At 34.1% G+C, this 13,805-nt stretch overlaps 1 protein-coding gene across 2 annotated transcripts in view; it reads right to left on the bottom strand.

Moving 5' to 3' along the window:
* LOC149807856 (nitric oxide synthase, salivary gland-like) overlaps positions 1 to 13,805 on the bottom strand; it is a 71,324-nt gene that overhangs the window by 39,305 nt on the left and 18,214 nt on the right. For both annotated transcript variants that reach the window (XM_089971386.1, XM_089971387.1), the window contains exons 2-3: positions 4,121 to 4,154; positions 997 to 1,900 (exon numbers count right to left, since the gene is read on the bottom strand). In XM_089971386.1, coding sequence (XP_089827512.1) covers positions 997 to 1,716 — 720 coding nt within the window. In that variant the 5' untranslated portion in view covers positions 1,717 to 1,900; positions 4,121 to 4,154. The remainder of the gene's footprint in view (positions 1 to 996; positions 1,901 to 4,120; positions 4,155 to 13,805) is intronic.

The raw sequence follows: 13,805 nt of genomic DNA, 5'->3' as shown, positions 1-13,805 counted from the left end.
CAACATTAGTAGTTGCGATGATAATCTCCCTAATTCTAACTTGAGAAGATATAACTAAGTTTTCCTATACCCACTTCAGGGGTCAATTGTGAACATGTCATTTCATTCTCATCTTTGACTTGCATGGAACTCTAGAGTGATATCGCTCTTAAAAAGCTAGAATTTCAGAAGTGCCCTATTCATCACTGTTAGAAATATCTCCATTGCAAAATACGAAACTTTAGACCTGGCATCTAATGGATGTCATTTTGTGTAAAAAATGTCGCACACGGAATAGAATTCATAACATCACTGTCAGTATTAACCATTGTTAACCAGCTTCTTCTGCTGGCGTATTTTTATATGATCTGCAGCGAACAATATAGTAAGCAGACGAAAGATTTATAATGAATCAATTCTCAATGATGTGTTTTCGCTAACGACATACAATAACTATAATTAGATAATTCCCTTTGCAAGCTAATGATTGCTATTCAGCTTAGTGGAAAACACTTCCAGGGGTGGGGTTAGCGTAAGGTGTTCACAAAATTCGTCATTTGTGAATCACACTTAACTATTTAAGACTCATGAATGGGAGCTAATTCGTTACAAACTGTTTGTTATATTTGTGATTTGGTCGTAGTTCCACTCGTTCATATTACAGCGCAAAATACGTCACATTTGGGCTCTGTTACAACAATGGGTGACTCCGATTTATGAATATATGTCCATGGATAAACCTATAGATGATAGATTTGCAACATAATTATAATATGGATGTAGATACAGGTATATATTTATCAAAATATTTACTGAGAACACCAATGTTGAACCCATTGTTTTAGTCTTCTCGGAAGTATAAAATTACAATTTGCTCACATAACATTTCATCATAGTCTGCGTCTGCACCAAGTGGAAATTCATAGGACATTATTTAGTTTAATTATAATTCACTAGTGAAGTGTCTAACATTGAAACAGAAAAAAAGTTAAAGAGATGGGGGAGAAAAATGCATACCTCTAATGCCTTCATATGCAGGGTATCCATATATGCAGGTCTTTCATTGGTCGTATTTATCAACTTCACCGCCTTCTGGGGAGCATTCGCAGAAGTGTATAATCCTCTTCTGTCCTTTGGCAAATCTGGAAAATGTCCGCCATCTACATCTAAGAGTTTGGTTTTGTCATCATTATTGTCGTCAACATACCCGTTATTATGGTGATGCAAATTCCTCTTCTGGTCCTCGATACTCGAACTATGACCAATGACATATTTATCCTCAATCATGTCGTCATTATCCTCCCTTGTGCCTGATACCTTATTTGACGAACACAATATTCTCTTAATTCTTGACATGAACGTTTCAGGTGGATTAATCGGCTTTGTAATTCGCATAGTTTTGGGTTTGCCATCTTCCCCAAAACGCGTTTCCAGATGAGCCGTGTAACCATTTTGACATCGAAGCAGCAGAACGACCTGGGACAAGACTGGAATTGATTTTAAAATGATATTTGCTTCTTCACATGACTTGCCTTGAAGGCTGATGTCATTCACCTTGACCAGTACATCCCCAGTCTTCACCAAACCACTTTGCTCCGCACTGCCACCCCTAGCAAGACCAGAAATTACTATAAAAGAGCTGTTCTTGTCGTTGTGTAAGTAAAATCCCAGTTCGTGAAGCGGCTGTTTGATAAGTGTTACCTGTATAAGACCTGCCGATAAGGTGTTGTTTTCCATTCTGATGCTGATACGATTAACGCAGGCACAATCTATGTCTTGACATTTTTTTCCGGCGAAGTCTGATTTGCAATATAATTTGAACTTTATTCTGAAGGGTGATATGTTCAGAAACTAAAGCACTACCGATGAAGGAATACTGTTATTGTTTAGCACATCTGTTTATCGAAGAGCGTGTTATTGTCTGAAATAAAAGTTACCCCAAAGCTTGTTTAGTTTTATTAATAAATACATAATATTTCTAGTGTATATATAGTGCGGCATGTTTTGGAGTAGGTATTGGCTCGTACCTAAAGTTTAAGTACAACATATCTAAGATTGGGATACTTTGCTTAAAGATTTACATTGACCCTAAGGCATTATTGCTATTAAGAAGGTTCTACACACAAACCCACACAACCTCTCTCTCTATCTTGTCTCTCTCTCCCCCGTCTCTCTCTCTCCCTTCCTCTCTCTCTCTCTGTATATATATATATATATATATATATATATATATATATATATATATATATATATATATATATATATATATATAAGACAATATATAGTGTGAACTGGATCCAGCAATTGATCCATTGGCACGGATTTAATTAAGATAAATGCAGAATGGATGTTTATAAAATGTAAAGTGCTAACATTTTAACCAGCCGCAATATTTTAGCAAATATCAGCTTCACAACTATGTTGGAAGAAAATACTGAAAATGTGCAAGCTTTTAAAATCCTCCTATCCTGAATCTGACACACCATTAGCGCCTGTGCAGTGTTCTGGTCAGTATTACATTTGTATGTGTGGAGATGTCCAGTTGAAGGATAAACAGAAAGGGGAGGTGTAAAAGTGGATAATTTATCAGAGCAATCTCAAAGGTGAAGATTTTCCTTATGGAAATTAAAGAGCTATTTTGGAAGCCTGTGTGTTTTTTGTGCAAAATATACTTGTAGTGGGCTAAATATTTTCCATGCACGTAGCGTGGATATATCCCATGCTTTGGAAGGATTAGTTCAACCATCAATGCATAAACACACAAATGGATCAAAGCACAACTATGAAATGTCCATACACCGGAAGGACTTTTCCATTAAATTGATATCACTTGATAAACATATCTGAATTAACTAGAACAATCTTGGAAATGCAACTCTTGATAAACATACACGGCTTGAGCAAAACCAATTTAGGTACAGCCATACATACTGCCATGGTCCAGATATCAGTTCTGCTTCGCCTATAAACTTGGTGTCGTTACGTAATGATTTAATATTTATGCGCGCATGTGTTTTTGAATTAGAGATTGCGCTCTCTCTGTCTCTCTGTCTCTGTCTCTGTCTCTCCCTCTCTCTTGCTAAATCAGTGAAAGTTTACCAAACTTTGCATAAAAGGTTACAACACACCTTGGGCAGTAGATCATCTTATCCGTATTGGAGGAATTAAATCCCAAAGAAAGAAGCAAAAGCAGCGCATACGTAGGAGGAGGTGTCAACCTTTCTCATGCTATCTGTTTAATGTTGCCAAGGTTGTTTCAGACAAAAAGTAAAGTAACAGAGGCTGGAAAATATAATGAGTTTCTTGTCTTTACTTATGTAGCCGGAGAGACATTCGACTTTACCGCCAAATAGGACAGAGCACATGAAGATTTCTCATCTCTCTCTCTCAAACCTAGTGTTGTAATGCCAAATTATGAAGTCACAATGACACATTTAATCACAATAAGTATGGGAGAAAGCTTGCCATTAGCTTCTCGTGGGTCGGTGGATCTTTCCGGAGTTTTCCTGGGTTCATCCTTCACCATTTATACTGGCCACCATGTAGAGCCTATCGTGTGCTGAAACATGGCTTTAAACTCCACAACAACAACAACAACATTAATCACAAAAAACAACATTAAAAAAGATATACAATTACACTAGTAGAAGAAACACATTAACAAATGATATATTATTGCGTAAGTGCAGATCCAAGACACTTGATTTTACATTGGTACTAACATCATCACATATAATTATATCTTAACGTCTTCAATTATTCTCTTATTTGTTAGGCGCAATATAAAGCAACAGTTGCAGTGGTAGTGTTAGCGTATCCAAATGATAACGTCTTGAAAATAGTAACAATTAGAGTTACATAAGTTATTTTGTAAAATAGAATACGATGCACGGACTATAGCCAAAAAATATAATTACAGGGAACTTTTACTACTATTATAGTTTTTTTTTACTTCACAAGAGAGGGTGGCGACTTGCATAGATATTTTGAGCATAATGAAATACTTACTCAGTTATCCATGCGCAGAATAATTTTTTAAAAACGAATAAGATCTTATGTCATATTCTTGTTAGTATACACTTCCTTGAATCCTGCACAATGCATATCCTGAAAGTAATATAACAGTTTGTATTATCCTTACCTTTGATATGTGACGGCATATTAATCCAGCTCTCCTAAGGAGAAAATAAAATCGGTCAATTAAAACGCTGCATCCATTATTACACAATATAGCACTGCGTACATATAGTCTTAAAATCTAATTATCACATGTGAACAACATGACGTTCTATCAAAATGAGACAGTTCTAAATATAGTGCATTTATAAACCAAGACATTTCTTAAATGTTCGTCATTAAGTATTATTATGTTATGATACCCTTCCGACCGTTCTTCTGTTGCCTATATCGATTACGTACAATGACCTCTAGCCCACCATCATCTATGTTATTAATCTTTGTTTATGGCTTGTTCCTATGCTAAGGGGAAAAAACCTATACATTTCTGGGTCAACACATATATCCGGACAAGAAGGGGAAGCCTTATACGGGCTCTTGTTGACACAAGCATTGTAAAATTTTTAAATGTTTGCTTGTCTGAGGAAATCATAGACAAAAAATGCATCATATTTGAAAATCTTAAAATTGGAATTGATATTTTAAATTATTGTAATGGCGTCATGTACACGTGTTCATGAAGTCGCATTTAGCTATGAAATATCCTTAATGTTTAAAGTTATTTTTCAAACAATATACACGGTCTACATGTAACAACCAATCTCATATTGTTTTTAATGTTACGCGTATTAAATATATTACTATAAAATATATTTAGCTGTCGCACGTGGACAATGCAAAAAAGGGAGAATGTTTAACTAAATCAGCGCTCAAGTATGACCTATACTGAACTCGACATATCTGCTCCAATGAACACATACCATGATTGTGAAATAAGACAGAAATTCTTATGCAATATCCACATTGAAGATTACTAATTACACTGGTCAACAGTGAAATCATTACTGACTTGAAAAGGCCCTAATCTGTAGTATTTTGGTGTGCCGAACACGAATATAACCGTGAAAAATTTGTATTGGCTCTCGTTTTGAAGATATTCATATACCTCATTTTCTATGTTTCACTGTGTAAATTTCTCCAGCAGGACTGCAGCAACATCCGGAATAATGATGTAACATTGCATAATACCATCATGCTCACATCATCCACAGTTGATTGCATCATTTTCTGATGCAATGCAATACTAATGCCATGCGGCTGCTGAAGTAAGTTGACGTCAGCAGTGTACTATACATGTGTAGGCCTATTATACTAATGCCAGGCGGCTGCTGAAGCTGACGTAAGCAGTGTACTATATAAAGCCCAATCAGATAGGTTCAGCATTTAAAATATTTTAGACGTTGTGCGAGACAGTTCAAGCTACTGTTACATAAAACTTATTATTTTATCCATTTACGTACAATAAAGAACAGTAATGCCTCGAAAGTGTGTTAATACCGCGGACAATTTTTGCTATATTTGTGGGGAAGTGACATTTGCCAACCAGAAGAAAAGTATCAATTCTCAAGTGAAGAAGGCATATCATCTTTACTTCGGATGCAAGGTTGGTGACCAAGACAAGCCTTGGGCTCCGCATATATGCTGTGCTACATGTACAACACAGCTTTCACAGTGGTTGAATTGCAAAAGGTCATCAATGCCGTTTGCAGTCCCAATGGTGTGGAGAGAGCCAAGCAACCACCTAAATGACTGTTACTTCTGCTTGGTTCCTCCTCTTTCCGGCGGAATAACGAAGCGAAAGAAGTCGAGAATAGTCTACCCAAACATTCCGTCTGCATTGAGACCAGTTCCACATGGTGAGGGACTTCCTATTCCAGAACCTCCAGCAGAATATTCTCTTGATTCATCTGACGAAGACAAAGGTGAGTCGACCTGTTCTTCTCCTGGTCCATCAGCATGCAGTGATCCAGATTTTCACTGTGGTGCATCATCAACCCCACACAGAATAACACAGGAAGAACTAAATGACCTGATTCGTGATTTGGACTTATCAAAGAACAAGGCAGAATTGCTAGGATCAAGACTCCAACAATGGAATCTTCTAGAAGAAGATGTCACAATTACTGCATATCGAAAGCGCCACCAGCAATTGGAGCCTTTCTTCAGAAAGGAAAGTAATCTGATATTCTGTTCCGATATTGAGGGCCTCATGAATGCTTTAAAAATCACTCATGACCCACAAGAATGGAGACTATTTGTGGACTCTTCGAAACTGAGTCTCAAGGCTGTGCTTTTGCACAATGGAAACATTCTTCCATCTATTCCAGTAGCGTATGCTGTCCACATGAAAGAGACATACGATAACTTAAGGCAGCTACTGAATTCCATTGAGTATAACAAGTACAGCTGGCACCTCTGTGGTGATTTGAAGGTAGTTGCCCTTTTAATGGGACTGCAGCAAGGATATACAAAATACATGTGTTTCTTATGCGAGTGGGATAGCCGAGCAAGGGAAATGCACTACATGAGGAAGGAATGGACTCACAGGCAGAATGTAGCCATTGGAGAGAAGAATATCCAACACCCAGCTCTGGTTGAGGCTCAGAAAATCTTGCTACCACCCCTTCACATCAAACTAGGTTTGATGAAGAACTTCGTGAAAGCCATTGACCGGACTTTGCCAGCATTCCGATACCTGCATGAAAAATTCCCTCGACTCAGCGAAGCAAAGATTAAAGAGGGAGTTTTTGTGGGTCCTCAGATTCGAGAGCTTTTCAAAGATGACCGGTTCAACAAATTGCTGGAAGGTGACGCGAAACAAGCATGGAATGCTTTTCGCCTAGTTTCTACAAACTTCCTCGGAAATGTTAGGGCAGAAAACTATAAGGAACTAGTAGAAGACATGTTGATGAAGTATAAGAAACTTGGCTGCAATATGTCTCTAAAGATTCACTTCCTTCATTCCCATTTGGATTTCTTTCCTAGCAACTGTGGTATTGTTAGTGATGAACACGGCGAACGTTTTCATCAAGATATCGCAACAATGGAACAAAGATACCAGGGAAAATGGTCCACTACAATGGTGGCTGACTACTGCTGGACACTCCTCAGAGATGCTCCCGAACAGCTGTACAAGAGACAGGCGAAGAAATCTAAGATGTAGTCAATGACTTGATTTTTTATAGGTAGGCTATTACAGTTGACCTTTTACTATTGGAATGCATTTCGTTATGTAAACATTAATTTCTTGCAGATTACAAAAAAACTAGAGCCAATTTTGTAATTTGACTGTCATATTCGTGTTCAGCACATAAAAATTGATAAGAATTGACTAATTTTATTTCAGTAACATGACTTTTGTAAAAATTTGTTGTCCAGTGTTAGTGACGGAAAAGTATTGTCACCGTTACGCTTATGGAATACTTTATGCAACAGATTTTACATTATTTAAAATTATGATATCAAAGTATAAAGGAAAAGATTGTAAAAGAGCCGATCCCAGCCCCACATTAATATCAAATGATATGATTGTAGGAGCTCTTTTTATGCTGTATAGTAATGACTTTATATCTACTGGAACAGAGATATACATATCATATAGTCAAACAGTGAACTAAACAATTCATGTATTTATAATCTTCAACAACAGAATATTTTGCAATAGCTGTGCATAGCCAAGGTCAAGATTCTACAAAACTAGCAGCTCAATCGAGAACTGTTTTGCTTTCTGACCGAATAAACTTTTTTTAAGAAACCATCTAGCATATCGTCTAACACATGCGCAAGTTTCGGACCGAAAGAAAACAACGAAGACAAACTCCATTGTGAGCTTATAAATTCAACTACATCGTATCATAAACGTGCCGTTTCTTTCCTAATTTTCGTAGAAGCCAAAATATTTAAATGTCGACTGTCAATATTGAGGATTCCTTCCTTTTATTTATTTTTTCTTCGGATCGTGTTTTGGGACACACATTAACCAAAGGCTGAATATTAAAATGAGGCTAGCTAAAGATAGAAGTTTTTGATGGAAAAAAATAGAACCACAACATAAACAAAAATGTACGATAGACATGGACTGGTGGTATATATAACCATTATTCGTATCTTACCCATAAATTGATCATTTTATGAAGCATATAACGATCTGTTTGTTGTGTAATTTATGTTTTTCCTAACGTTAAATTCACGATCTTCAGCTCTGACAAACATCACCAAAATACAGAAATAATAATGCGAATCATGCATATATACGCCACGAAAGTACTTGAATCAGAATTAAAAAAAATTAATATTATATATATACAAACGAATTGATGTCGATCTCCACCCGACTTTAGGAGAAACACAATTGATTGCAGTAGTATTATAGGAATATTGTTAAGACATGTAAGAAGCATTTTTCCTTTTTCTTTTGCTTTTTCTCTACAAGGAGAAAAGTTAAGAAAAACGTTTTCCGCAATGAGACGTTAGCTCTACAAACCAAAAATATTTTTCATACATATACTTCAAACATACGTTAGTGAAGACTAAATGAAAATAGAGTGATCATAGTGACATGATATTCTGACCTAATCCACTTAAGTGACCAGGTTTAATGGTGATATATACTAGTCTTGCGTAATATATACCACTGCCAATGGGTTACTAAAAGGGCTTCCCCGGAATATCATAGCTGGCAAGGGCAATCAAATTCTCAAAGTAGGTCCTAGATTTCTCTGACACGGTATCGGATAGGATCTTAATAAAATAAATAAATAAATAAATAAATAAATAAATAAACAAAATCAGTTAAAGGTTCGCCCTTTTTGATGAACTCATTTGTTCTTGTCGTCGTTGCTTTAATTGACAATATTGATCTAACATCTGCATTTATACTGGTACATTACATAGCTTTTAATGAAAACTCTTCACAAATAATCTGTATTCCAGGGCGAACATATCCTTGTTGCACAGATCGCAGAGCTGTATCCTAATAAGGTTTCTACCATCCACTCAAACAAAACATGCATTAAAATTAACTTAACCCACAAACTTCTTTTCGTGTTTTTTTAAAACAGATATTACATTTTAAATGATAAAATGTAAATGGAAGGTCGTTAGGTGTGTGCACCACTCTTATAATAGGCGATTTGATGTTGTGAATTTCCTTTTATAAATTTATTTACTTAGTGAATGTTAGAGATGCTTTTAAGACATTTTTTCAATTTAGCCAAAAGTTGTATAAGGATAATTTCCAAAACGAGTTGTGTATTTATCAAAGCTAGTACGCTAAAATGCCACCTCGAGAACAATATTAAATGGTCCTGGCAACTGATGCTGTCGTTCCCACACCATCCTACTGTTGTCCTTTTTGCAGTCTAAAAATATATATTATTACGAACATAACAGGAACGAATCAGCCATATTAATAAAATAGCCCAGTGATGTGCATTATAAACGATACATCCAAAATGAGCACGTGTTTTGCCTCATGTTGGATAGATCCTTTTTCTTGTTATGATTAGTCTATGTGCAAAAAATGTGTATTTCTTTCATCCTAACGTCGTTTGGAGCCATACGTTTTAGTCGTGTCGCCATATGAAGACATGACACATATTAGCAAAGTAAGACAGGAGATCATTACATATTCGTACCTAGAACCACTACAGGAATTACTGTTTTGCTTTATTTGTTGATTCAAGGGTAGATTTTGGCATGATGTCTGTTAAACCTTCTGGCCTACCCACATATAGGAACACACACACACACACACACACACACACACACACACACACATATATATATATATATATATATATATATATATATATATATATATATATATATATATATATATATATATATATATATATATATATATATATAATAGTAATAATAATAATAATAATAAACAGCAGCACGTAGAACGTCAGGTTTCTCTTTATTGCTTCATCAGACGGAATCCAAACTGAATTAAATATTTATAGGTTAATGCATATGTATGGGAAAATCTGAACGAGTTTTTTTCGGACGGAAATACTGCACGACCTTGGGAGTGATGTATATCCATCCGACAAAACGTGTACATATTTTCCTATACAAATGAGTAACCTTTTCATTATATGCTCATTTTGTTATTCTACCTAAGGCTTAATTATATAAACAAACTACATTACAGGAAACAAAGTAATTGAATGTATGCCTTATTCCAAACTAAATACACAAGCGCACATTCATCCTTACACAACAACAACATTATTAATGCACACATAACTCCGCCCAGATACATGTGAAGTTAGTCGCGCGCTAAACATAACTTTCGAAAGAAAATATCGTTTTGGTTTACTTAAAATTGAAATTTCGAGTCATATTTGTGAACGAATGCGCATTGCAACAATCTTTCGTTTTGAACTGGAATGAATAGAATTTGAAGTTTTGTCGATTCTACGAAATTTCGTGAATATGGACTGAATTTTTGTGAAAATTCTACATGAAATACATCGGATTGAAGCAGCGAGGAGGAAGCGTATTGACATCTGCAAGTGTGTTTCTGTTCTGTCATAAAAGTTTTAAGTCATAATTTAGGTAAAATATGAAGTCTTTCAGTTGCGTTTATCAAAATGTCACTATGAAATTTAATGTTTATTTCATTTTGATTGCAGTAGTGAGTATGCAATTACACCTGGAATATAGTCGAAATTTCAGTACAATTTCGAAATGTGTAATCAAGCTTGAGAACCCATGACATGGCTCATGTAATTCGGATTTATAAAACTAAGAATGTCCGTTTTGAGGAAATTTATGATGTAAAACTGTAAGTATATTTTTTGCCATTCTTATTACCAGGTAAATAAGACTGTTTATGCCTTGTCACTTGCATGCTATTTGTAAGTACCCAGCAATTTTTTGAAATTTGGCGTCTATCGCCCGCCTAAATGCGAGCATTGTATCAAAAACGTTTACTCAGAATGTAGCAAAGCAGCTGGTATGTGGCAGTCCACGAAACATCTGCTTTAATTCATTCAGACAGAAATTTAATCAACCAAAATGTAAACCGCCTACTGCCTCAGTGTCCATGATATTTTTACAAATCAAAAGTGCTGGCGTCTGCGTCCATTGTTTGTTTACAATAGAAAGTAATTCCTTTATGAGTGCAATATAAAGTTTGGCGCGAGTTCAATATCGCAAAATATTGAACGATTCTGACAATGCAAAGTTATCGGAGAATAAAATGAGCATATAATAAATTTTGTTTCTAAGTGTTCAATGATATAAATAATATGACATAACCAAGATGACGTCATAGTTTGCATTTGTAACCTAATTGTCATATTCTTCAACGAGTATTTGACATGGAAATATGCACTTACAGTACAAATTAATGATAATTTAATACAAAAAATGCATAAAACTGCATCTTAAAGACAAATCTATGTCTATTGATAACTATCTCAAAACTATTTGAATAAATATAGATTTACAGTTTTATATATATTTTTTTATGTATAATGCACACTTAATGCAAATAAAAATATAAATAAAAATAATACTATATTATATATTGATTTATTATTGACGAGGTCAATATTTCATCAGAACTAAATGTATATAATAAAAAAATTTGATGTACATAATACTAATAATCAAGTATTTTATAAATAATTGATCATACTATATTGAGAAATAATTTTAAAATGCCCTTTCATTTTTAAAGAGTTAGTAAGCTTATTTTTATGACATTAGTTTACAGTTTCACTAGTTAAGATTTTCTGAAAGTTAGAATAATATATAAATATTCTTAACTAATTGTAAACAGGGGACATAATTTAAAAAATATTAATGAATGTCGTATAGTGTTTTGAAATTTAGACCTGTTAGATGTACCGTATTAAGACGGTGAATCCAACACTTTCCTTTAGCAGACGTTCCATCACAGAGAATCAACTATAACAACAGGTTGAAAGGAAATCTTCTAAATCAAGGGAACACTTGTTAAAATACACGGCAACAAAAAATAACAATGATTGACCGATATGTTTTATCTCTGATGTATGTTGGTTAATACGTTTAGATATATGTTGACTGGTTTGTACAATATATTGGATGCAACATCTTTTACATTTGATCAGATAAATAACATTTGATATTGCACAATTAATATCACGACGCATATTACAAGTTTCTTTCGTATTATTACTATTGAAATAAGGATTTACATTAATAATAATACAGTTCGAACATCTAGGACTGTTACATTTTGGTGATGATCCTTTTTTATATGATGTTTTATCTAGTTTAGAATTAATTAGAAAATCTTTAAGATTTTTAATCTTTTTATAAGCAAGTGTGGTTTGCTTTCTTGTAGCGATTTAACATTTGATTTGCATGATAATTTTATTAAATCCCAATATTTATTGATAGCTCTTATCTAAGTTAGGCAAACTTTGATTCTATTCAATAACAAATGGAATGATATCTTCATTTCTACTTTTGATTTTACATTGTAAAGATTCAAGTTGTGTAAGAGAAGATACTATTCGGAAAGCAGAATTAATTGCGTCAATTTGGTAATTTCTATTTAAAAAATGCTGACCTAACTCTGTCAAAGAAGATTTAAAAACAGTATCATCAGAAGTAATTATTCTATATCATTGTACTTGACTATATGGCATCCCGTTTGTGCATGATATAGAATGGCATGAAGAATATTCATGGTAGTGATGTCATTATTTTCATTTTTCAAGACCTCTACGTCCAAAAATGATACTTTAATTTTAGACATATTGAATCTAACCACTCTATATGTATGTATGTATGTATGTATTTATGTATGTATGTATGTATGTATGTATGTATGTATGGATGGATGGATGGATGGATGGATATGTTTAGGGGTATATATATATATATATATATATATATATATATATATATATATATATATATATATATATCAGTGACCAGCCTAGTATCTTCTAGAGATTTACCACTTTATTTAAAGTAGAATATCTGAATATATTCTTACCCATCCTTAAGTCTGCCTTTTTTAACGAAACAATTAAAACTACTTATGATAACAATAATACTAATAATAATAATAATAATAATAATGATAATAATAATAATAATGATGATAATAATAATAATAATAATAATCATTATTATTATTATTATTATTATTGTTATTTTTATTATTATGTACCACTACAACCAATATAAATATTACCAAGAACATATCACATAGTGAAAATACGTGATTATATTGCTCGACTTATAGTTATAAGTGATAAAGATCAATGCATACATGTAGCACTGTTTAGGAAACTGAGCTAGATGTAAATGCTAAGAGTGGTAATCTTCAATGCAAATGAAAATGACACATCTCTTCTTCCTACATAACACTTCTTTCCTGTGGTGCTTTAAAATGTAACGGACCTCTCATATATCATGATTGTATGGATACATTTTCATTCGACTTTCTAAAATCGATCACTTTGAACTATTTTTGCTAATAGTAGTACCCTTAGTGGCGAGCGTGCTACTGAGTTATGATCGCTAGATACAAGTAACTACTGTATGACTGAAAAACATAGTGTGGTCCCTTATAGCCACTCATTTGAGTTGCTGACATTCATGACGAAACGTTCCACAAATCGGTTTTTAAGGCGACTCCTCTAAACCTCAACGTCTGATGAATCCTGTAAAGCGTCGTACTTATATATGCGGTCACTGTACATTCCCTGTATGGTGTGTGATTAATGAAAGCTGCGCAAGAAACATATATTGTCAACTCTTTGAAGCAAATTATTGTCTTTAAGTTTTAGATT

This window comes from Sinohyriopsis cumingii, chromosome 1 (assembly GCF_028554795.1).
Source record: "Sinohyriopsis cumingii isolate HCF-2022 chromosome 1, ASM2855479v2, whole genome shotgun sequence".
Taxonomy (NCBI): domain Eukaryota; kingdom Metazoa; phylum Mollusca; class Bivalvia; order Unionida; family Unionidae; genus Sinohyriopsis; species Sinohyriopsis cumingii.
This window is presented reverse-complemented; position numbering and strand designations above follow the sequence as displayed.